The sequence below is a fragment of the Geotrypetes seraphini genome, chromosome 2 (assembly GCF_902459505.1).
Source record: "Geotrypetes seraphini chromosome 2, aGeoSer1.1, whole genome shotgun sequence".
NCBI lineage: Eukaryota > Metazoa > Chordata > Amphibia > Gymnophiona > Dermophiidae > Geotrypetes > Geotrypetes seraphini.
In genome coordinates this window covers 227,165,275-227,188,923 of record NC_047085.1, presented here as the reverse complement: position 1 = coordinate 227,188,923, position 23,649 = coordinate 227,165,275, and the positions used below count along the sequence as shown (strand labels likewise).

At 42.3% G+C, this 23,649-nt stretch overlaps 1 protein-coding gene across 1 annotated transcript in view; it reads right to left on the bottom strand.

Annotated features, from left to right (window-relative positions):
- Nucleotides 1-3,508: 3,508 nt before the first annotated feature.
- The window catches only part of SLC25A17 (solute carrier family 25 member 17), a 54,982-nt gene continuing 34,841 nt past the window's right edge, over nt 3,509-23,649 (bottom strand). The window contains exons 7-9 of the mRNA XM_033935086.1: nt 10,565-10,660; nt 10,353-10,435; nt 3,509-4,191 (exon numbers count right to left, since the gene is read on the bottom strand). Coding sequence (XP_033790977.1) covers nt 4,044-4,191; nt 10,353-10,435; nt 10,565-10,660 — 327 coding nt within the window. The 3' untranslated portion in view covers nt 3,509-4,043. The remainder of the gene's footprint in view (nt 4,192-10,352; nt 10,436-10,564; nt 10,661-23,649) is intronic.

The window sequence follows — 23,649 nt, the reverse complement described above, 5'->3', positions numbered from 1 at the left end:
TTCTTGTCAGTATTACGCTTTAATATACCTTGGATCCTAATTGAGGACTTGAGCTGAATTTAAGCTTATTAATTTTTTCTTAATGATAACTTTACTTATTGTTAATAATCTTTTTCTTTCCTTTTGTATATTGTTAATATTGTTTTATACTTAGTTAAATGGCTTTCTGTACAAGCGGATACTTGATATATATAATTGAAAAAAAAAAAAAAAAAAGACATCATCCTCACATAAACCAAACTCTAGAGCCATTTTAAGCAGGCGTTTAGTCAGGAAATGCCATACTGTGATATTGGTAAGAGCAGGGGTGGGCAACTCCAGTCTTCGAGGGCCACAGAGTCCAGTCGGGTTTTCAGGATTTCCCCAATGAATATGCATGAGATCTAATTCCATGCACTGCTTTCAATGCATATTCATTGGGGAAATCCTGAAAACTCGACTGGACTCCGGCCCTCGAGGACCGGAGTTGCTCGCTCCTGCTATAAAGTGTAAATGTATAATTAATTGCACAATTTTTGCACAATTGCTCTACCCTCAAAACTCTCTCAATCATCAAATCCCAGTTCTTCTCAATCCTAGCCATCTTCTGTGCTGCTTTTTTTCTCCTTCAACGATTTCCATCTGTATTCTGCTCTGTTAACTTCTTCCCCCGTCCCTTCCATCTTCTGCTGTTCCCTATCGCCAAATCCTATCCTTGGATCAGTACCTGTAAGCTGGTCTGGATGGGGCTGCTGCTCTGGGGTCAGCAACAGTGGAACAGAACCAAAAGAAGGGAGGTCCAACCTCGTCTGCAGTAAAAAAAACCAGCCAGGAACAAACAAACCAAAACTGCAGATATGTACAACGATGTAGGCAAATTTTATTGTGACAAGCAAACTATATATTAAAACCTTTTTACCAAACGGGGGACCCAACACGGTCCGTGTTTCGGACAACCTTCATCAGGGGTCCATGTTGATAAAGGAAAAAACATGTCGCAAAAAATATTGAAAAAGATAATATAAAACCAAACAGATGATGTGTCATGCCGAGAGTCTCTAGCGATTTTTACTATTTGCAGAGACTCTTGGCGTGACACATCATCTGTTTGGTTTTATATTATCTTTTTCAATATTTGTTGTGACATATGTTTTTTCCTTTATCTACCATGGACCCCTGATGAAGGTTGTCCGAAACACGGACCGTGTTGGGTCCCCCGTTTGGTAAAAAGGTTTTAATATATAGTTTGCTTGTCACAATAAAATTCACCTACATTGTTGTACATATCTGCAGTTTTGGTTTGTTTGTTCCTGTCAGCAACAGTGGGTCACATGGTAGCTTTTTCTGATGCTCAGCTCCAACCTCCTCAGTTGGAACTGTAGGACACTGTGTCTACAGAACATGGTGAGGCTGAAATAATCATGTTTCAACCATGCTGTAGCCCCAGCCAGACCAATTTCAGAGATGCCAAGGGTGGGCCATCCCAATGAGTGAGACCGAGTGATGCTTTTCTTGCGGTGCATTCAAGATATAAATTTGACATGGTAGTGGAGGGAAAGGCCGTTTAGCTACTTTTATTGACAAATAAAGCCCTTGCATGCACCTAAAAATGCATCATAGGGGATAATTGATTTTAAAAATAATTAAAGTATTTTAAGCACTTACTAACACTAAACTACATAAACATCTATAAAAATATTTCAACTGTATTTTATAGATCCCTCAAGAGCCAGTGTCTTATAATTTAAACCTAACACAAGTCTGCTGTAAACACAACTATCTCAATACACCTCAAATTCTGTAATATGTTCTAAAATCCTGCCTCATGTTATTACAAACAAAAATGTTTTATTAATGTTTTAATGTCACCTCAGTAAGCCACCCCCCCTCCCAAGTTGTGTGCCTTTGTTTGAAGCAGCAGCAATTAAGTTAGGCTACCTGTGACAGACCCCGAGACTTTCCATTTACTACAGGAGGCAGCCAGGCTTAATCACTGACCCTGTTCACAAAAACGTATATTTGGAGGACTTGGGGGGGGGGGTTAGATGCCAACTACAGGGCAGGAAAGCAGAAGCAGGTAAAGAATGCATAAGAGGAGAACGTTTTGGGATGTAAGCTGGAGGAAGAGGATGATAAACGCAAGTTTCTGCAGCTTATATATAATTTCTGGATCTGACTGACTGACGGGGGCAAGTCTAATTTTTGCTACCCCATAGCAACATCTATGGCCATCAGTTACAATAAAGGAACAAAAAATGACAATTCAAAAGGTCTCCTGGCTCCAAGGACCTGCTCAGCTAGTGACCCACTCCCTCCTTTTATGGCAGGGGTCTCAAAGTCCCTCCTTGAGGGCCACAATCCAGTCGGGTTTTCAGGATTTCCCCAATGAATATGCATGAGATTTATGTGCATGTACTGCTTTCAATGCATATTCATTGGAGAAATCCTAAAAACACGACTGGATTGCGGCCCTCGAGGAGGGCCTTTGAGATCCCTGCTTTATGGGAAAGCAGGGCAGGACACAGACAGGGCTCCTGCTTCCGCAAATAATTTACAGACTACTGTAACTTACATACATACATCCCTGTTGCACAGATGCTTATATTTATACCACTTCTACAGCTGGTTAAGTGTGAGTGCTTATACACTCCGTTAGGTGCAACCATATTGGATTATGCTAGTATTCTATAATTAAATCTATTCACTTAGACCCTGATTCTATAAAACCGTCTAAACCTAGGTGCCAACAGCAGCGCGCCTAATTGTTTAATAGAACATAAGAAATGCCGCTGCTGGGTCAGACCAGTGGTCCATCATGCCCAGCAGTCTGCTCACGCGGCTGCCCTTTTGGTTAAAGACCAGCGCCCTAACTGAGACTAGTTCTTGTTCAGTAGGAACTTGTCTAACTTTGTCTTGAGTCTCTGGAGGGTGTTTTCCCCTATAACAGCCTCCGGAAGAGCATTCCAGTTTTCCACCACTCTCTGGATGAAGAAGAACTTCCTTACATTTGTACGGAATCTATCCCCTTTCAACTTTAGAGAGTGCCCTCTTGTTCTCCCTACCTTGGAGAGGGTGAACAACCTGTCTTTATCTACTAAGTCTATTCCCTTTTGCTTGCTGGCTCCTCCCTCCCCCCTCCCCCAATAACGTCAGCTTGCATAGAGAAAAATCGCTGATCCCAAGCGTTTACAGAGAAAATCGCTGATTCCCAGCATTTTCTTCACCGTGTTTTGCCTCTCCTTCAGGAACAGTCCAGGTCTCTCACCATGTTATTCGCAGTTTCACCATATTCACTAAGGTTTTTAATAGAAAAGAGCGAATAACAAATGAAAAAGTTATTTGCAGTTTTTCTGTATTCATGGGTCTGTTAATCCCCTATCACAGCGAATACGGAGGGAGAAGTGTATTCTTTGTATCCCTGGAAGATAAAAAGTGGTGCTGCCGTGCCACCACAGAAAGGAAGAATTTGGCACAAGCTGGAAGATCCCTTCCCAAGGCACTCAAAGAACCGATCCAGAAACCCTAGAAAAAAGACCTGGTGAAAGCCAAGGGATGCTTTCATTTATTTCATTTTAATAGATAAGGGGAAAATGGAAAATCAAATCAAAATAATCAACATGAATAATTTTTTGTTTTAGTATTTTGCATGCATGTTTGTGCATCTTCAATGTGATAAGGGTCAGAACCCCACCACATCAATGATTACCACACAGTGGCAAGGTGATGCTGGATCTATCAAAAAAAAACTTACTTTTTCACTTCCCATTTTATGAAATGCAATTCTTCAAAGCCTTCCATCTCTCCAATAACTCCAAACATTTACAGCAAGTTATGGGGTTTTTTTTTGTTTTGGATTCTCTCAACTAAAAACAGTCTACAAAGTCATGACTGTTTTAAAGTGCCAGCCTCATGATGCCACTGGCAAGTAAAGGAGCACAGGTCATAGTGATCCCCTTGTATGCAAAGCTCTTTAAGCAGCTGAGGAGGAATAGGAAACAGGTCTGCATTCTCCTTCCCTCCTCCTTCAATGGAGATCGCTAGTCCAAGTGCCCTCCCGCCGTTTCTCAGCGCTTCGACAGCATCTGCGCACCCATCAACCAGGTAACGGCGGCCGTCAGTTTTTCATATACTAGGAACATGAGTGCGGCGGAGAGGACAGTTTGTAAGAGCTTTGCTTCAAGTCCTTTGCAGAGACCAAATAATCCCAGGCATCTGTTATGAAACAGAAAGGGAAAAGAAAAAATTATCGTTTAGCTTGCCCAATTATGTAGTGAATGTTGTTGCTAGAGGAAGTGGTGCTGGCGGAAGTTAATTGCATTTATTCAATTTATCAGTTACCTTGTCTTCAAAGTAGCATACAACTTCATGACTCTATACATGCAAAGTAACTGTTATTATATTGGAGAGTATGGGCCCGATTCACTAACCTGCCCGATTGTGACCGATCCGTGTCAAGGTTGACCAATTCATGATGGGACAATATTCAAATGGGCAGAGTGGCGCACAAGGCAGGTACAAGCTTTTTGCGTACCTACCTGGTCCCACGCCACTCACTGAATGGCTGACCTGATGGGACTTGCGAGAACTGACAGCAGTCATTCAGTGAGCAGTGCGGGACCAGGCAGGCAAGCCGCTCTGCCACTGCTGGAAGACATCAGGACAGGAGGCAGCCACCGAGATTAAAAAAAGGTACCAGGTGGGGAGGGGGAGCTGTATTTGCTACAGTACTTGTTTCTTCAGCGGGCCCCTGAAAACAGATATTTTGGTGTCCCGAAGCTGTGCTTGGGGACAACGGGAGAGGCTACCTAAAAATGGGATGGTCCCGTTCAAAACAGAACGTATGGTCACGTTACCTATGACTGCTGTATCAGCCAATCCTGGCTGGCGTTCAGAGCATGGTGTTAGCTCCTTTGGAGCATTAAGGAGGTCTTTTTCTCCGCTTGGGAGCTTGTCTGGGTACCAGTGATTCTGTAGCCTCTCTTAATAACACAATCCCATAAACTTTCATGATTTGAAGCTAAGCAATTTTTGTTTATTATTATAATAGTTATAAATATGAATTGCACATGGATTTTTTTTCAATATATTTTTGAATCATATTTGATATACAGACATTTTTTTTGAGAAGCTGAGACAGGTGATATTTTAAATGAAACGGAAGGACATCTGTGAAGGGATTGTGAGCGCACCGGGACAGATAGGAAAATACTTGAATACCTAATTTGTAACCTGTTCTGAACTCCTTTGGGAAGGTCCCAACGTCGGCAGCCTGTCTTTATCGCTGCCCCTGCCGAGTCGCCGAAGAGGGCCGCGGTGAAGGTGCAGGCAGAAGTGAGATGTCAGCGTGTGCGGGGGGGTCAGCGTGTGGATTGGGGCCATCAGCAGCGTCTGTGCTGAGAGTCTGCCCACGTGCAGGATGCGGCAGGTAGGGGCCTCCGGCTTGTCTTGGGCGGCAGGGCCTGCGGTGCAACGCTGTTTTTGCCGGCTTGGGGGGGCCACGAATGTGCAGGGCACGCAGGAGCAAGATCATGGGGAGCCTTCGACAGTGGCTGTCTCCCCTCCCAGCAGCTCTCGTACTTACCAGGGCAGTGATTCACTTCGTCAACTTCCCCTTTCCTCAGAGACGGCAACGGACCCAAGGCTGCCTAAGGAAATCACTGCTGCAGGCAAGTACTGAGAGCTGCTGGAAGGAGAGGAAGCCACTGTTGGAAGCTGGGAAGCTGCTGGATAAAGGGAGAGCTGCTACTGGACCTGGAGGGAGGTAGAAAGAAAGATGCTATTGGGAGGGGAGGAGGGAAAGGGATGGGAAGAGAGTTAATGTTGGATAAGGGGTGGAGGAGGGAAGGGGGAAGGAAACACCTGGCAGGGAGATTACAGGAGGGAAGGGGGTCAGGGTGGAATGGAGAGATCAGATGAGGGAAAGGGGAGAGAAAGAGGAATGAGAAAGTAAAGAGAGATTGATTCTGGAAAGGGGGTCAGCAGAAAAATGAGAGAGGGATAAAGATGCTAGATCTGGTGTAGGGGAGATAAAAACCAAGAAAGCAGTGAAGCTGGAATGAATGATGTGAAAAGGAGAGAGGAGGCACAGGCTGGATGGAAAGGGGAGAGGGGCATAGAAAGAAGGCAGATACCATTTGGAAGGGAGAGAAGGCAGACAGTGGATGGAACGGGCAGATGATGGATTGAAGAGACAGGGCAGACGCTGGAAAGAAAAAAGAGTGAAAAGGAAGGAGACAGATGACAGGGAGATTAGAGGAGGGGAAGGGGTTAGGGTGGAATGGAGAGATCAGATGAGGGAAAGGGAAGAGACAGAGGAATGAGAAAGTAGAGAGAGATTGATGCTGGAAAGGGGGTCAGCAGAGAAATGAGAGAGGGACAAAGATGCTAGATCTGGTGTAGCAGAGATAAAAATGAAGAGAGCAGTGAAGCTGGAATGAATCATGTAAAAAGGATAGAGGGGGCGCAGACTGGACGGAAAGGGGAGAGGGGCATAGAAAGAAGGCAGATACCATTTGGAAGGGAAAGAAGGCAGACAGTGGATGGAAGAGGCAGATGATGGATTGAAGAGACAGGGCAGATGCTGGAAGGAAGAGAGTGAAAAGAAGATGAAAGCAGAGACCACAAAAGGTGGAAAAAAATAATTTTATTTCTATTTTGTCATTAGAATATATCAGATTTGAAATATATATCCTACTAGAGACATAACTGGGGACTGCAAAGCCCAGGCAGTGCTTCTTTAGCTTCCAGCTTGCTTAGGGCTCTCTCTGACCAGGGGGCACGACCCTAACACTATTCCTGTCATGTGTGACTGCAGTATTCTGTTAGCATGATATTTCTGTGTAGCATTCTGTAATAATTTGGCTTGTTCAGTTTTCTTGATAGTAGAGGGGATATATGTGAAGGGGAGGGGAGACAGGGGTTTTGTTAGTCCTTGCTCTGTATATTTATATTTATAAAATGACAATTGTACAGAATATTGTTTCTTTTTATACTTTAATAAAATACGTTCAATATAAAATCTTAACTGAGGCTTGTGCGAATGGGATCAGATGGTTTGTGGGGACCGAGCTTGCGGAGACGGGGCGGAAATGTGTTTTTTTATTTCAGTCTTAGTAGTTTGCCGGTCCACAAAATAATTATTTTATTTCTGCCGGTCCACGGGTGTAAAAAGGTTGAAAAACACTGTACTAAAGCTGCAAGTAGGTCTCTCGAGTATCCTAGTGGATGCTGTAGTCAACCATATAGATGGAGACTCAGGCTCATATCCCACTGTAACTACTACACTTATATACATAAGGACTCTGACTGATCTGACAGAAGGGATGGCTGTGAAGGTGGAAGAAGAATTTTTTTCTGATGGGTCTTTTTTGTCAACTCCGACTAGTGCTCAGAAGATGCTGAGATGTATGAATGAGAAGAGCAAACAGAAGTACAAGGGACCCATTCTGGATCTGGAAGTGGAACACCATGCGAAATTGGAAGGATCCCTGAAGTTGATGGATGAGAGGATTCATCAGCTCCTAAAGAGACAGAGGGTCCTAACACAGGTGGTGGTACAGATGCTGTTACTATCTGAAGCAGTGCTGCACTGTCTTGCATGAAGCAGTGTAATAACTGGAAGGCTGAAGCTGACTGAAGGGATAGTGGTTCTTGAGGAAGCTGTGGAATGGGTACGAAAGGGGCACATTGTTTTGGAGGAGGAGGATTCACTGTCATAGGTTCCTTAGGTGCTGAGTGTTTAGGAGGTGCCTGGCTCTGAGAAAGAACATCAGGGGTTTAAAAAAGGGGGGGGGGGGGGGAGAACATGCCCTTAGGGAGTTTTGCTTCTGGTAAGAGAGGATTACGAGGCCGAATCTGGGCCTGCAGGAGCAGGTTTGTGGCAGTGAGATAAAGAGGCAGGCTGTGGGTGCTATTCCGATGCTGGGCCTGTAAAGGAAGGAGGAGATGGAGAGGAAATTTGGCCTGCCACTGCTCCTTTCTTGTCCTGCTGTGCTCTGTTTTTTTCTGTTGCAGAGTGGTGATTCATCCACCAGAGGTGCTAAAACATGGCCCTTTGGGGAGGTAATTAATCAAGGCGGACGGTATTTGCGGCAATGTTATGTTGCCGTGGGACTAGAGAGCCGCATAGGAGGGAAAAATCAGCTAAGTGGCTGTGATTTTAATAAGCCTCCAAGTTCCACTGTGAATCTTGACCGTTGTTTTGACATTGTGGTTGATGACAGCTGATTAGGTGTCCGCCACAAAGAGAACTTTTGTGAGGAGCCGGTAAGGATTTGTTTTGTTGTTGGTTTTTTAAGATCGGAAGTCAAATGAGGGTTTTTCCCTTCGTATTTAGAATATTAGTATATCTAACTACTCTGAAAAAGAAGAAATATTTCTCTTTTTTTGGCGAGTGTATTTATGAGAGAGGGGAGAGCTGCAACTTATCAGGAATGGCAAAAGAAAAAAAACTGAACTACAGAGGGGAGTGGTCACTGAAGGTGGGAATCCAGGCACATGCCCAGTAAGCCCAAAGACTAACTATTTGCTAGTGGGGAGAGCATCGTCATACAGGATCAGTGCCTGAATCTCCCGTTTGTCTCTGGAGAGCCCACTGTACCTACATACAGTTGCCACCTGCAGGCATAAGAGCTATCGGTGTGGTATACAGTTGGGCCCAGTAGGTTTTGGAAGGGTTTTGTTCACTGCAGTGCCCCCTATGGTGCCCTACTTTTCTGCTTTTCTTCTTCCATCTTCACAGCCAGAAGTTGTGGTAAGAGCGGATAGCATAGCTAGTTTTAAGAAAGGTTTGAACAATTTCCTGGAGGAAAAGTCCATTGTTTGTTATTGAGAAAGTCATGGGGGAAGCCACTGCTTGCTCTGGATCAGTAGCATGGAATGTTGCTACTCCTTGGGTTTTGGAAAGGTACTAGTGACCTGGATTAACCACTGTGAGAGCAGGCTACTGGGCTTGATGGACTCAGTAAGGCTATTCTTATGTTTTCTACTTGTTTGGCCACCTTAAGATCAGATACAATCATCCCCAAGTTCCATTCCTCTTTCATGCACAGAAGTACTTCATCTCTTAAATAGTACTGTTCCCTTGGTTTTTTGTTTGTTTTTACAGCTTAAATCCATGAACCTACTTTTTTTTATTTTTTTAGCATTAAATCTTAGCTGTTAAATTATAAACCTTTCTTCAGGCTTTATCAAATCCCACCTTGTGTTATCTACACCATTAGGGGTATCTATCTTATTGCAGATTTTGGCATCATGTAAAGAGACAAACCTTGTGTTTGCTTCTGCAGTCCTACTCCTGGTGAATAAAGAACAGAAATATTTTACAGATGAAGGGCAGGCACAAATAGGAATGGAAGCTGGTAGACCTTGAAGTTTTCAGAAGACTGTGTTCATGTGAATTGCTCAACTAAACAAAGACAAAGGGATGGGGCCAGATAAGAATACGTGCGAGACTAATAAAGAAGCTTAGGAAGTACTGACGGCTCAGTTGTCTGACCTTTTCAATGCTTCTTTAGAGTCAGAAGTGGTCTTGGAGAACTGGAGAAGGGCAGATGTGGTCCCTCTCCACATAAGGAGAAGGTTAGGAGCTGTAGCTTTATAATGAAAAGCTAACACTCTGCCACCTGAACCCATTTGCTGTTAAAACAAAGGGATTAAACTTGCTTAAAAAATAACACACACTAAAATGAATTTATAGTAATGCGTTAATGCACAACTGCCACTACTAAAAGTTTCGCCAGATCTTATATAACAGTGGTACACAAGTTCAGTCCTCAAGGATCACAAATAGGTCTTGTTAACAAATATATACGAGACAGATTTGTATGCATATTCACTAGGAATTATCATGGAAAACCTAATCTTCTTGTGAACACTGAAGACAGCACACAATATTCTATTATTAATTTGCTGTATAATAATATTCAGTTTTTGTGGCAAATATGCACATGAGGAAAAGTCTGTACACACAGTGACTGTTCACGGGTGCACGAGTCATTACAGAAAATGACTTGAACTGCTGTTTTGAGATGCTGCAATGGCTGAATTGGGCAGTGTTGAATGTCATGTGAGAAGGACCATGTGTTGTGGGACATAGAGCAAAACTGGAAACTACAATAGCAGCATGCAAGCAGGCAGCCTGATGCTACAGTGGCAGAGGAAACAGTAATAGCAATAGGGAGATGAGAGAAGTTGAGAAACATAAGAGGAGAGAATGACAGGGAAAACAACCAGAGACTATAAATGCTGTATTGAAGAGGTATTGTTCAAACTGATATTAATCTGACTGAAAATCTTTTGCAGGTTAAAACATAAAGGGCAGCAGAGGTTAAGCATAATGTTAAAAGAGTGAGGGAAAGACATGAGTAGCTTACCTGACTCTCTGACGGAGAAGGAAGAGAACATTTTGGAGACTCCCCCGAGTCTGGTTTTCTGCGTTTACTCTGTAATGTCCAAACTGAAAGAGAAAAGCAAATGACAAAGAGTTATTTGCTTAGTGAATACCAACCTCGAGTACCGACCATTGAACTACAGCTCCCAACTTTACTGCCCAGCACACCACCCTAGAGATCCCCTTCATTCTCACCCTGAGAATGGACTGTACCGTCTGCAAGGGGTACGTCACAATGGTAGCGATGGCCTTAGCAACTGCACCAATAACAAATATTTGACATGAGGAGAGCTGTGAAAACAAAGAAAAGCAAATGGAAATTAAAGCAGACAATGTGTATTGACTGGCTATAGCAAACCTATGCAGAAAAAAAAAAATCCCACTGGGATTCACTTTCCATTCTGATGAGCTGTGCTAGGAAACACTATGGTAGGATAATGGCTTCTTGCCGTGAATTTAAATTTTTTTTAAAAAGGCCCGGCGAAGCCTAAACTTCAGGCAACAAATTTTGAGGTGAAGTTGACCAGTTTATTGACAAAACAATAGTTTGTCGTGCCTTGCCCCACCCACTCTTTCCAGTCAATTTCATTGTGATAAAGGAGATAAAGGATCATGGATTTGATACATCATCTTTCAGTAGTACAATCCAAACTGTTTACATATAGGCGAGTCCCTAGTGAGCTCACCACCTAAAGTTTTGTGCCTGGGGCAATAGAGGGTTACGTAACTTGCCCATGGTCACAAGCAGCTGCAGTGGGACTCAAACCTGGATCCACGGGTTCTCAAAGCATTGCATTAATCCAGGGGTCCTCAACCCAGTCCCTGGGGGAACACCCTGCTAGTAAGCTTTCAGAATATCGTCAAATAATATGTACGACATACATTTGCATACAACAGAGGCAATGCATGCAAATCTATTTCACACATTCAAAATATAGCTGTAAAAGGGGAAGAATTACTAATAGGTAATTTTTAATATGCCAGATGTTGACTATTGAAGGATCTCCTAGAAGTAGGGAGAGCTGTTCCATCAGTTAGTAATGGAACCCATGTGGGATGGACCATACTGGACTTAGTGCTTACAAATGGAAAATAGTACAGTAAAACCTTGGATTGCAAGTAACTTGGTTGGCAAGTGTTTTCAAGCAAAACATTTTATTAAATTTTAACTTGCAATACAAGTACATACAGTATACATACATCTGGTTCTTCTCTCTCTGACGCTGCAGGAGTGTAGTGACTGTTCTAAATGAGCGAGGTCTTGCAATACAAGTACATATAGTATTTTGTATTAAAGTTTTGGGGTTGTGGAACGAATCATCTGAGTTTCCATTATTTCCTATGAGGAAATTTGCTTTGATATATGAGTGCTTTAGATTACAAGCATGCTTCTGGAATGAATTATGCTCGCAAACCAAGGTTTTACTGTATTTCTAATATTATAGTGGATGATCATCTGGCAGTAGTATAATGGGTACACCGCATTTCAAAAAGATTGACAGCTGTCAAGATAAAGATCGACCAATCGGTGTTCACTTCTGGGTTAAACCATGCCCATTCTCTGCACAAACCTCACCCATACCATGTCTACTCACACCCAGGCCCTGCACATTCCCATAGGAATGAATGGTGGTAGCTCTGCCCAGGCCCCGCCCACTGCCTGCCCCCAAAATAACGCCCCCTCTCTACATCACCGGAAATGAACTTTCTGATGATGTCAGCGGAAATAGGGTAACTAACATGCCGGAAATGTGCTTTCTGAGGAGCTGGTAATGCATTTTCTGATGATGTTAGTGGAAACAGAAATTATATGGCCAGAAGCAAATAAAACAGAAAAAAATTGTGGCTTTTATTTTAACAGTCTTTTAGTTAAAAAGACAGAGGTTTTAAGACCTTATTGTTAGAGAGAACAGTGCTCCTGTTATGATTTTCATTTTTACAGCTCATAAATACAAAGCCATGCAGTTACAAATGCCTTTTTAAAAAAAGGATCATACACAAAAATCCCCAAAATGGAAGCTGCTATAGATGCTTAACAAGATAACTCAAAAAAACAGCATAAGTCGATTAAGTTTTCATAGGGGTAGAAAACCCACTTGATACAGCATCAAAAAAATCAAGACGAGACTATCTGAGCATAAGAGCAGACTGTCGATGGGGGTCTTATCGGCCCCTATGGTCCCCCACTGTACTCAAAAAGGCCATGATTTTTATGATCTGGTGTGGTTCATTATTGAACAAATTTCAAGCGAACAATTTTGGATTTTCCATCTCAATACTGTACAGCCCCATAGTCTGAATGACAATGTAGAGTGGAATATCATATTATGATTGGACTCTAAAACGTCATGGACTTTTTGAAACGTCACTGGTTTTTATCTCTGTGACGTCATCCTGCTCTGTTCTTAAGCACGCTGTGTACACGGCTCTGGCTAGCTCCGCCTTCCTTTCAGCTGGCTTGGCATTCTAACTTCATCGACTTTGATGACGCAGGTCATTGCTGGGCCTTTTTTGGCTACGGGTTCCTAATGAAGGGATTTGGTGTCTTCGAAACATGGCTTGATTGAACCTGATCATACCCGACTTCAGGATGCATAGTGAATATGCTCTCCTGCTTTGATTACGGACATTCCAATTAAGGATCAAGCTAAGTTTAAGTTTATTATCTGTGGGAGTTGGCTGGGGGGTTTCCTAGTGGGTTTCCCCACTTGGTACAGCACCTGTGTGATTTATAAAGTAATTATATCACTGTTTGTGTTATTTATCACTTATTCTGTTGAGCACACGTGAGGTATCCAGTGATGCTGTGCTGGTATGGGTTGGTTAATCTGTACCTCTGATGTATAGCGCTGGAGGTTTCCCTCCTATCGCTGACTCTACACACTGAGGACACCCTGTCACCAAATTTAAATTTATATTTAATCACTATTGATTTATTGATAGTGCCGGATGCTGTATCAAGTGGGTTTTCTACCCCTATGAAAACTTTTTTTTTTTTATATATAATATTTATTTATTGGGCATAAAAAATATCAGACAGTACAACATCAAGCTTGTATATGGCAGCAACATCAAAATTGAAACAAAACCCAAAAAGCATCGCCAATACATGAATAGATATCATCAAAACAGCCCAATACAGCATTTTATTCTTAACCCCAATCCGCCCTCCATGTGAACCTCCCGTCTATTCCTTCTCCTCCCCTCCCCCCCCCAAGAACTCCCCAAACCCAACCCCAACCCAAACCCAGACCCGTGTGGTGCATAACACTTGGCAAGAAGACATACCAAGTAAAGTGTAGAAAGAAAGAGAATAAGAAAGAGAGTGCGAAAAGGAATCAGGACATACGTCCCAGCACAGGCCCTGTGAAGTACAGAGCTCACGGACCCCCACCCCCACCTCAGTGTCCCATCGCTCAATTATTCAATAGTATGCTTCGTTCCCTATGAGAGAGGGACATCCAGTACCCCTCCCACACATCCTGAAATTTGGCCCACCTACCCTCGTCATGGGACCCCACCATCTTACGCTCGATCAGCGCCATTTCAAATAGGGACCCCTGCCATTGGGGAAAGGATGGGCTAGAGGAAGCCCGCCAAAATATTAAGATGGTCCTCTTAGCCAGGAGTAGAGCCTTAAACACCAACAATTTTTGTCCCCCAGAGCAATTTGAGAGAGCCGTTCCGTCGTAGAACAGTGCTACCTCCGGGGTACATGCTGGGAGCGTAAGGGAGAGGGAGGACAAAAAAGCCCACACTCGCTTCCAGAAACCCTGTATGAGAGAACATCCCCAGAACATATGTCCCAGGGTGGCGGGAGTCACTGAGCATTTGGGACAGTGCTCGTGCTCCGCAAAGCCCGCTCTGTAAGCTCTCCGAGGGGAGATGTACGTTCGCTGAAGGAATTTATACTCCTGTTCTCTGTGTATCATATTGCAGGAAAGGGAGCGCAGGAAACCAAAACAATGGGAAAGCAAATGGGGTGTAATAGTACAGTTCAGGTCAGCGCTCCATGCCCTAGCCAAGAAAACAGCCCTCTCCGATAACAAGAACAGCCCCAGCTCAGTAACATAAAAACGCAGGCGCGGAGCAGAATCCTCTCCCAATGCTAGGCAGCGACCCAATCTCTTAGCCGCCGCTGCGCATCGGTCAGCCCCCTTAAGCCCAGCAATATAGTGACGAAGCTGTCCATAACTAAACGTATCCACTCGATCTAACCCATATAAGGACACCAGTCCCTCGGCGGATATAATAACCCCATGGTCATCAAGAACATCTCCCACTCTCCGAATTCCCCGCGAATGCCAAAGTCGAAATACCTGATTGTCATTACCCGGGCTGAACAGGGGGTTCCCGGTAAGCGGCAACAGTGGAGAGGCATCGTAAGGTATACTCAGACGCTTACAAAGCAATTTCCAGATGATTCTCATATATGCCCATACCACGTGTCTCCGTTGTATTAGGTCTAACTGGGCCGATGGGGCATGCAACAAGAACAATCCGGAGACCGGATATAAAAAGTCCCGTTCAACGGTAAATGTCAAGAAGGAAGAGCTCTCTAAACACCAATCTCGGAGCAGTCTCATACCACACGCTAGATTATAAGCTCGTAAGTCCAAAAGACCGAATCCGCCCTGTGCCTCCGGTAGCATCAATACACTCAGGGGCAATCTGGGCCGCCGACCCCTCCACAAAAATATCCGCAGGGCTCCATATAACTCATCTAGATCCGCCCGGCGCAACCAAAGCGGCAGAGTCTGTAGCAAATAGAGCCAACACGGCACTATCATCATGTTATATAAGAAAATTCGACCTGCCATGGAGACCGGCAGAGCTCCCCATAGGCGGAGGCTCTCAATAGACCGTCGAAGTAGGGGTCGGACATTGATCTCATATAGGCGAGATAACGACGCTGGGATGAAAACTCCCAGATATTTTACCTGTAAGGAGGCCTCCTTCATGGGGAAATCTGACCAATTATGCGCGATACTTAAATGGATAGGCAAAGCCTCAGATTTAGATACATTAAGCTTCAGACCCGATAGTGCACCAAACGAATCAAACAGGTCCAACAAAGGGGAAAGATGAGCAACCGGATCGGTGAGGAGGACCATGATATCATCCGCGAAGGCCATGCATCTCAAGGATGAGCCCCTCATCTCCACTCCCACGATCGAAGGATGGGTGCGGATACCCAATAATAGAGGTTCTAGAAATAAGATGTAAAGTAGTGGGGACAAAGGGCAGCCCTGCCTAGTGCCTCGCCGCAGAGAGAAAACCGAGGATGGTTGCCCATTGACCAGCACCGCAGCTTCCGGATTGGAGTATAGTGCTTGTAGAGCCCCCATAAAAAACCCCCCAATCCCATATCGTTGTAACAAGGGGAACAGAAAAGCCCACCCCCTATGAAAACTTAATCAACTTATGCTGCTTTTTTTCAGTTATTTTTTTTTAAAAAGGGGCACATCAGAACAAGCTTTGGCTAAGCCCTGGTTAATGTTTGTGGGGGTAGGAGCCCTGTTATCATGGTGACTTTCTGGAATGAGGTAAATGTTCTTCTTTCTAAGATGATGGGAACATCTGTAGCAGTTACGCCTCAAATTTGTCTGTTAGGATAGTATAATTGTATGGGTTCTCGTGTTCAGCAAAAGGTGAAGTGACTGGGTTTGGCTACAGCTAAGTGTATTATTGCTTTATATTGGAAAAAGCTAATGGCTCCTTCACTTTCTGTTTTGTTTTAAATTCTTTATTCATTTTTGCATATTACAACAAGTGTATTAGATAAAATCATATGAACTTATAAATACACACTTGATTAACTCTCATATAACACATTAAATATAACATTTCATTACATATTTATATTCTATAATATCTTGAATATTATGTAATACACCTAATATCTAAACAATTATTATTAAATAGAAATCCTCCCGTCCCCATCCCCTCCCGTAACAGAATTTCATACAAATATAGCGAGACTATTGATATATTCAAATGCATTATGAGATAAATAAAAAATAATACCCACCCTTTTCCCTTCTATCAAATATCTTACTTTGGGAAAATGTTATCATTCATTACAAAAGTTTGTTAATGGTCTCCAAATTTTCTGAAATTTACCAAAATATCCTTTTTGTGTTGCTATTGTACGTTCCATTTTATATATATGGCATACAGAATTCCACCAAAAGTTATAATTTAATCTGTCATAATTTTTCCAATTGTATGTTATTTGTTGAATTGCTACTCCAGTCAAAATAAATAAAAGTTATTGTTATTTGACAAAATTTGACTCTTTGCTCTCATTGCTGTTCCAAATAAAATAGTTGATATAACCAAATATATGTGGGAATTCAATCGTATAAATCAAACTCTATATAGCAAACGCATTGAAAATACTGTTTATCGATAGCAATAGGATCATTCATACCACACTAACACAAAACACAAAACACTCACTGACATAAGAAATTATAAAACAACGGAGAAAAATAAACCTCAAGTGTGAGAGACCGGGACTACACAAGTACCCGAGTCTACTCACATCATCACTGGTTTATAAAAAAACTCCGTGTACACTTAAATCAATACTTTTTCAATCATACTCAATAATTTCTTAGGAGTTTTCAAAGAATTTTTTCAACGGTAATTCAGAGTAATGTGTAAAGACAGTTTCATGGCGCGTCTCGCAGTCCCAGCACTATTTTGAGAGGAGCCAGCTCGAGATTCGTGGCGTTGGAAGAAGCAGGAGTTTTTGGACATTAGGTTTTTCCCCTGAAGTAGCCTTTCAGGCGAAACAGAAGGACTTTTCTGTCGGGATAAAGGACTGAGAATCGTTGGATACACTCCATTTTTCAGATGAGTTGTTGTTTGTTCTCATTTTTTGTTCCTAATTCCATGCCCTAACAATTGCACACACCTGTCTAGCTGAGCTGTAGCCCTCGTGCTGTTCACGATTAGTTTAGGATCTTGTTCATGCCATGAAACTGTCTTTACACATTACTCTGAATTACCGTTGAAAAAATTCTTTGAAAACTCCTAAGAAATTATTGAGTATGATTGAAAAAGTATTGATTTAAGTGTACACGGAGTTTTTTTATAAACCAGTGATGATGTGAGTAGACTCGGGTACTTGTGTAGTCCCGGTCTCTCACACTTGAGGTTTATTTTTCTCCGTTGTTTTATAATTTCTTATGTCAGTGAGTGTTTTGTGTTTTGTGTTAGTGTGGTATGAATGATCCTATTGCTATCGATAAACAGTATTTTCAATGCGTTTGCTATATAGAGTTCCAAATAAAATAGTATCATATGTCAAGGCTACCGGATTATCCAACATCCTATTTATTTGAGGCAAAATTGATTTCCAAAATAATAATATGAATGGACAATAGAATAAAAGATGATCTAATGTCCCAGCTTCAAGATGACAGTGTCAACATCTATTAGACTTAGAACTATCTAGTTTTTGAAAACGAACAGGGGTCCAAAAAGCTCTATGCAAAAGAAAAAACCATGTTTATCTCATAGATGCTGACACTGTACATCTTAACTTCCAAGACCAAAGTCGTGGCCATTGAGATGCATTAATTTGATGTTTAATCTCAATGCTCCAAATGTCCCTGAGACCACTTTTTGGTTTTTATTTACAAATCTAGATATTAATTTATACCACTGTGCGGCCTGATGACCCATAGAATCCATCTGAAAGCATAAGAATTCCAGGCTATGCTAATTATTAAGATTTTTCCATTCAGGGAACCCTACCTGAATGGCCTGCTTCAATTGCAACGATCTAAAATATTGCGATTTGTTAAGACCAAATTTATGTTGCAATTGTGAGAACTCTAGCAGCTTACTATTAGTTATTACATCTTATAAAGTACGTATACCTGCCAACATCCAATGCTTCCAGATGATTTTAAAACCGCCAATTTTGATCTTGGGGTTTAGCCAAATCGTTTGAGTTGTTGATTTATTTATTGGAATAGGAGTTAGACTACTTATATACCTTAAAGTTTTCCAGGTATCAATAAATATTTTATGCTCTTTATATAACCTTGGTATTTTGATACTAACAACATGACCAAGACGCAAAGGAAACATAAGTCTCCATTCTATGGAAAATGAAGTTTTGACTGCTGGTGGAAATGGAGCGAGGGGGTCTCACATCAACACATCAGCACTGCAAGGTCTGCAACTGCAACTGCAAAAGGATGCTATATTGGTTGGACTGAATAGACAAGAACTACATTTGATGGTGCTTTTTTGTTTTTTTTGGGGGGAGGAGGGGGGAGATAATGTGTGGATATGCTCTGCAGTAACAATACAGCATGTCCTTTATGGACAAATTATTGTTGATATTTGGGTTTGACCTTGACTCTGAATTTTATTTACGTTAGTTTATGATTTTTAGGCGATGGAATATAAAATGTAGATAAAATATTAGTTCTATTCTGTTTTGAAACAGTGCGTAAAGATTCAAAAAATGGAGTCAGTAGTTTTCTTGAGTTGCAATGATATGCATTTGTTATGTAATCAATGTGGATTCAATATTTTCTAAAGTAAAAAAAAGATTGATGAGAGAGGAAGGCCGGCAAAAATATCTAGAAAAGTTAAGAAAACTGGTAAAGTAGGCAGGAAAGCAAAGATACAACTTGAAGAAAAAATAGCTAACATAATAAAATAGGGGGGACATTTTTTAGATATGCTAGTGATAGGAGGAAGTGCAAAAGTGGAGTTGTGAGACTGAAAGGTGAAAGGGAAGAATACATAGAAGATGATAAAGATAAGGCAGAATTGCTTAACAAATATTTCTATTTTGTGTTCACAGCTAAAGGGCTGGGAGCAGGACCACAGACAAAAAATTCAAAGAGAAATGGAGGTGTGGTAAATCCTGAATCATTTTCAGAGTACTATGTTTGTGAGGAGCTAGCTAAACTAAAAGTGGACAAAGTAATGGGGCAGGATAGTGTACATCCAAGGGTACTGAAGGAACTTAGGGAAGTTCTGGTGGCTCTACTGGCTGACCTTTTCAATGCTTCTCTACAGTCCAGAGTGGCACCAGAGGACTGGAAAAGGGCAGACATGATTCCTCTCCACAAAAGAGGAAGGAAAAGGTAGGGAACTGCAGGCTGGTAATTCTAACTTTTGTAGTAAGTAAATTAATGGAAATGCTTTTATGTTTAAATGTTTTATTGATTTTCCATGAAAATAATACAAAGCAGAACAGCAAACTTACACAACTGATATACCACCCCTCATAAATTCCCCCAGCCCCAAAATACTAACCCCCCCTTCACGAATGAAGCAACATTTCCGAGAAACAATTGTATGGCAATGAAAATGCTTTTAAAACACAGAATAGTGAAGTTTCTGGAATCCAATGGATTACAGGACCTGAGACAATATGGTTTCACTAGGGGCAGGTGTTGTCAGACAAATATGATCAATTTCTTTGACTGGGTAACCAGAGAGTTAGATAGAAGAAGAGAGCTATATGTGATATATTTAGATTTTGGCAAAGCGTTTGGCACTGTTCCACACATGCTTTTTAACAAATAAACTGAATGCCCTCAGTATGGGCCCCAAAGTGACTGACTAGGTTAGGAACTGGTTGAGTGGACAGCAACAGAGGATAGTGGTAAACGGGGCTCGCTCAATGGAAAGGGGTGTTATTAGTGTGTGCCGTAGGGTTCAATTCTTGGGCCTATTCTTTTTAATATTTTTGTAAGTGATACTGCTGAAGGGCTCTCTGGTAAGATTTACCTCTTTGTGGAAGATTCTAAAATCTGCAATAGTGTAGACACCATTGAAGGTGCAGATAATATGAGGAAAGACCTGGTAAAGTTGGAAGAATGGTCTGGAATTTGGCTGCTAAAATTTAATGCTTTGAAATGCAGGGTAATGCATTTGGGCTGCAAAAAACTGAGTGAACAGAAGAATTTAGGGGGTTAAAAGAGGAGCGGGACTGGGTATGATCGTACATGATGATCTTAAGGTAGCCAAACAGGTAGAAAAGATGATGGCAAAAGCTAGAAGAATGCTTAGTTGAATAGAGAGAGGATGGCCAATAGTAAAAAGGAGGCAATGATACCCCTGTTTAAAACGCTGGCGAGACCTCATTTAGAATATTGTGTACAATTCTGGAGACCACACCTTCAAAAAGATATAAACAGGATGGAGTCAGTCCAGAGGAAGGCTACTAAAATGGTCAGTGGTCTTCATCATAAAGTGTATGAGGACAGACTTAAAGATCTCAGTATTGACATGGATAACCTGGACATACAGATGATTCAACTGGACATACTGGCCTCACTTGTGTATGCTGGACACTACAGACCTATATTTTCCCATAGCCAGGCCCAGCCTGTACCTTGCTGTCTGTAAACACCTGCAGCCTTTGCAATGCTAACGTTTTTGTCTCCATTCCCTGCTGGGAGGATATTTCTCCAAGGTTCTGCTGAACTGTTATCAGTGCTGTATGACTTCAATGCCAGGCACCCTGGAAAGCCATAAAACTTTTATAATGAGCAAGGATCCCTGCAGGACGATGTGGGTGTAGCGAGATGAGAGAACTTGGTACCAAAACATTTGCTCCCTGTCTCTGAACCAAGTTATGGGAACCAAGCAGCTGGATTGTTGAAAGGTCACCTTTGCCAACTTTCAGCATACAAGGACACTATCCCAAAGATGCACAGAATTGTAAAACCACTAATTAACATCTACAAAGTGATAAAGTGATCTCAGCGCTTGGGAAATAAAGTTCACCAAGAGTGCTCCTGTGTGATGCAAGGCCCCCCCTATTGGGGAAGGGTGGGGTGGAGGTGAGAGAGGCATGGACTGAGAGGAGGAGTTAGATATACATTATTTTATGTACCAATAGGGAATTACATAACCAGAATTCGGGGATGGACTTTTTTGGAACAAAGGAAGAATTGCTCTGTATAAAAAACACGTGTATTTTAGGTAGAGCCAGAGAGATTCACTTACTTATGATACAGGGATCTGCTAGCCCCCTGCTAAGCATATGGGTGCAAGTTCTTCTCTCCATTGCATATTCTGAACTGACAATATATTTTTCTGATATGTCTCTGCTGCTGTAATACTGTAAGTTTTTATACTAACAATAAACGAATATTGTCTGTTTTGGAAGATGCAATGCTGTCTTGTAGTTATTCCAATGAGGTAAACAAAGCAGCCTTTACTTCAGTATGTATACTTTGGAGGAAAGGCAAATAGGAGAGATATGTATACACATTTAAATAACTACATGGTATAAATGTGCATGAATTGAGTCTCTTTCAACTGAAAGGAAGTTCTGGAATGAAGGGCATAGGATGAAGGTGAAAGAGGACAGACTAAAAAGTAACCTCAGAAAATACATTTTCATGGAAAGGGTAATGAATGGCCTCCCGGTAGAGGTGACAGAGACAAAAAATGGTTCTGAATTCAAGAAAGCTTGTGATAAGTACATTGGATCTCTAAGGGAGAGAAAGGGATAATAGATGGGATGGATAGGCAGACTAGATAGACTCTTTATCTGCCTTCATTTTTCTATATTCTATGTTTCACATATTTATTGTGGATATCCTGAAAACATGACTGGCTAAGTATGCTCTGAGGAGTGGGTTGAAAACCCCTGTATTGGCTACTCTTCTACGCAAGCTTTATAATTCTAAATAATCAAACCCCATACTCATTTTCACAACAGTCTGCACTATAGGATGCTTCTAGGTCCCACTCAGTTGTTTCCACCATTATTGAAAATTTGCATTCTTACTGGCTTTTGAAAAATAAACCACTACCTAAAAAAAAAAAAAAAAAGGGCGGAGGTTGTATTTTCCCCCCAATGTTATGCTTCCTCAGATCTGTTGTACTCTTAGGTGCATGCTGTTCTCTTGGATCAGTTGAAATAAAATCTGTACCTGTACCCCTGTGAGAATGTTGCATTCTGACTGACCGAGCTTACTCCTTTCATGGAATAAATCTAGTCATTTTTTAAATCAGCTGACAGAATTTATTAGACACAAACAATCCTAATAAATGCTGAAGAAGCAATCAAAAATACCGTATTTTTCACTTCATAAGACGCACTTTTTTTCCACCCAAAAGTGGGTGGAAATCTCGGTGCGTCTTATGAAGCGAAGGTGCAAAATTTGAATCCCCTGCACAGCTGCAACACCACCCCCGCCATGCACCAGCCGCACCACCTTGTTAAACACTGCCTGCTAGCCCCCCATACAATTTCAAAACACCCCCCCTTGCGCCGGACCTTTCAGCATCGTTCACCACCCCCCCAGTACAATTACAAAAAACACTCCTCCTACGCTGCACCCACACTACCTTTTTTAAAACAAACCCCCCCCCACCGCTGTCATCGCTGCTGCCGCAGTCGCAAAACCTTTTCCAAGCCTGGTGGTCCAGCGTACAGCTCTTTATTTCCCGGCCGCAAGTGCATGAGTCAGGAGTGTGATGGTCAGGGCCAAGCTTTGCACGCTCCCGCTTGGGCCTCCGCCACTTTCCGAATGACTGGCTGCAGTTCTCGCGGGACTCGTGAGAACTGCCAGCAGCCATTCAGAAAGTGGCACGGGCCAAAGCAGGAGCGTGAAAAGCTTGGCCCTGACCGCTGCACTCCTGAATTGTGTGCCTGCTGCCTGGAAATAGTAAGGCGTCGTCGAGGGAGGAAATAATTTTTTTTAAAAAGGTACGGAGGGGTATGATTAAAAAGGTGCAAGGGGATGATTAAAGGTACGGAGGATATGATTAAAAAGGTACAAGGGGGATAATTAAAGGTACAAAGGGGGTATGATTAAAAAGGTGCAAGGGGGATGATTAAAAGTACAGGAGGGGTATGATTAAAAAGGTAAAAGGGGGGATGATTAAAAGTACAGGGAGGATGATTAAAAAGGAACTGGGGATACTTGGGGGAATGATTTAAGGTACTAGGGGGATACGTCGGAGTTATGGGGCCTGCCTGCCACTAGGCCTGCCTGCCCTGTCCCGGCCTACCACTAGACCACCAGAGGGGGGGAGGGGGTCAGGGTACAGAGCTTGGCAAGGAGTGTGGAGTTGGGTGCAGAGCCTGGCAGGGAGAATTTGGTTCAGAATTTTTTTTTCTTGTTTTCCTTCTCTAAATCTAGGGTGCGTCTTATGGTCAGGTGCATCTTATGGAGCAAAAAATACAGTAACTCACAACTGCCTGTGCACAACTCCTTGAATAAAAAAATGAAAACACAGGAAGTACTTGCTATATATGGCATTTGTAGAGAGGATAAGCA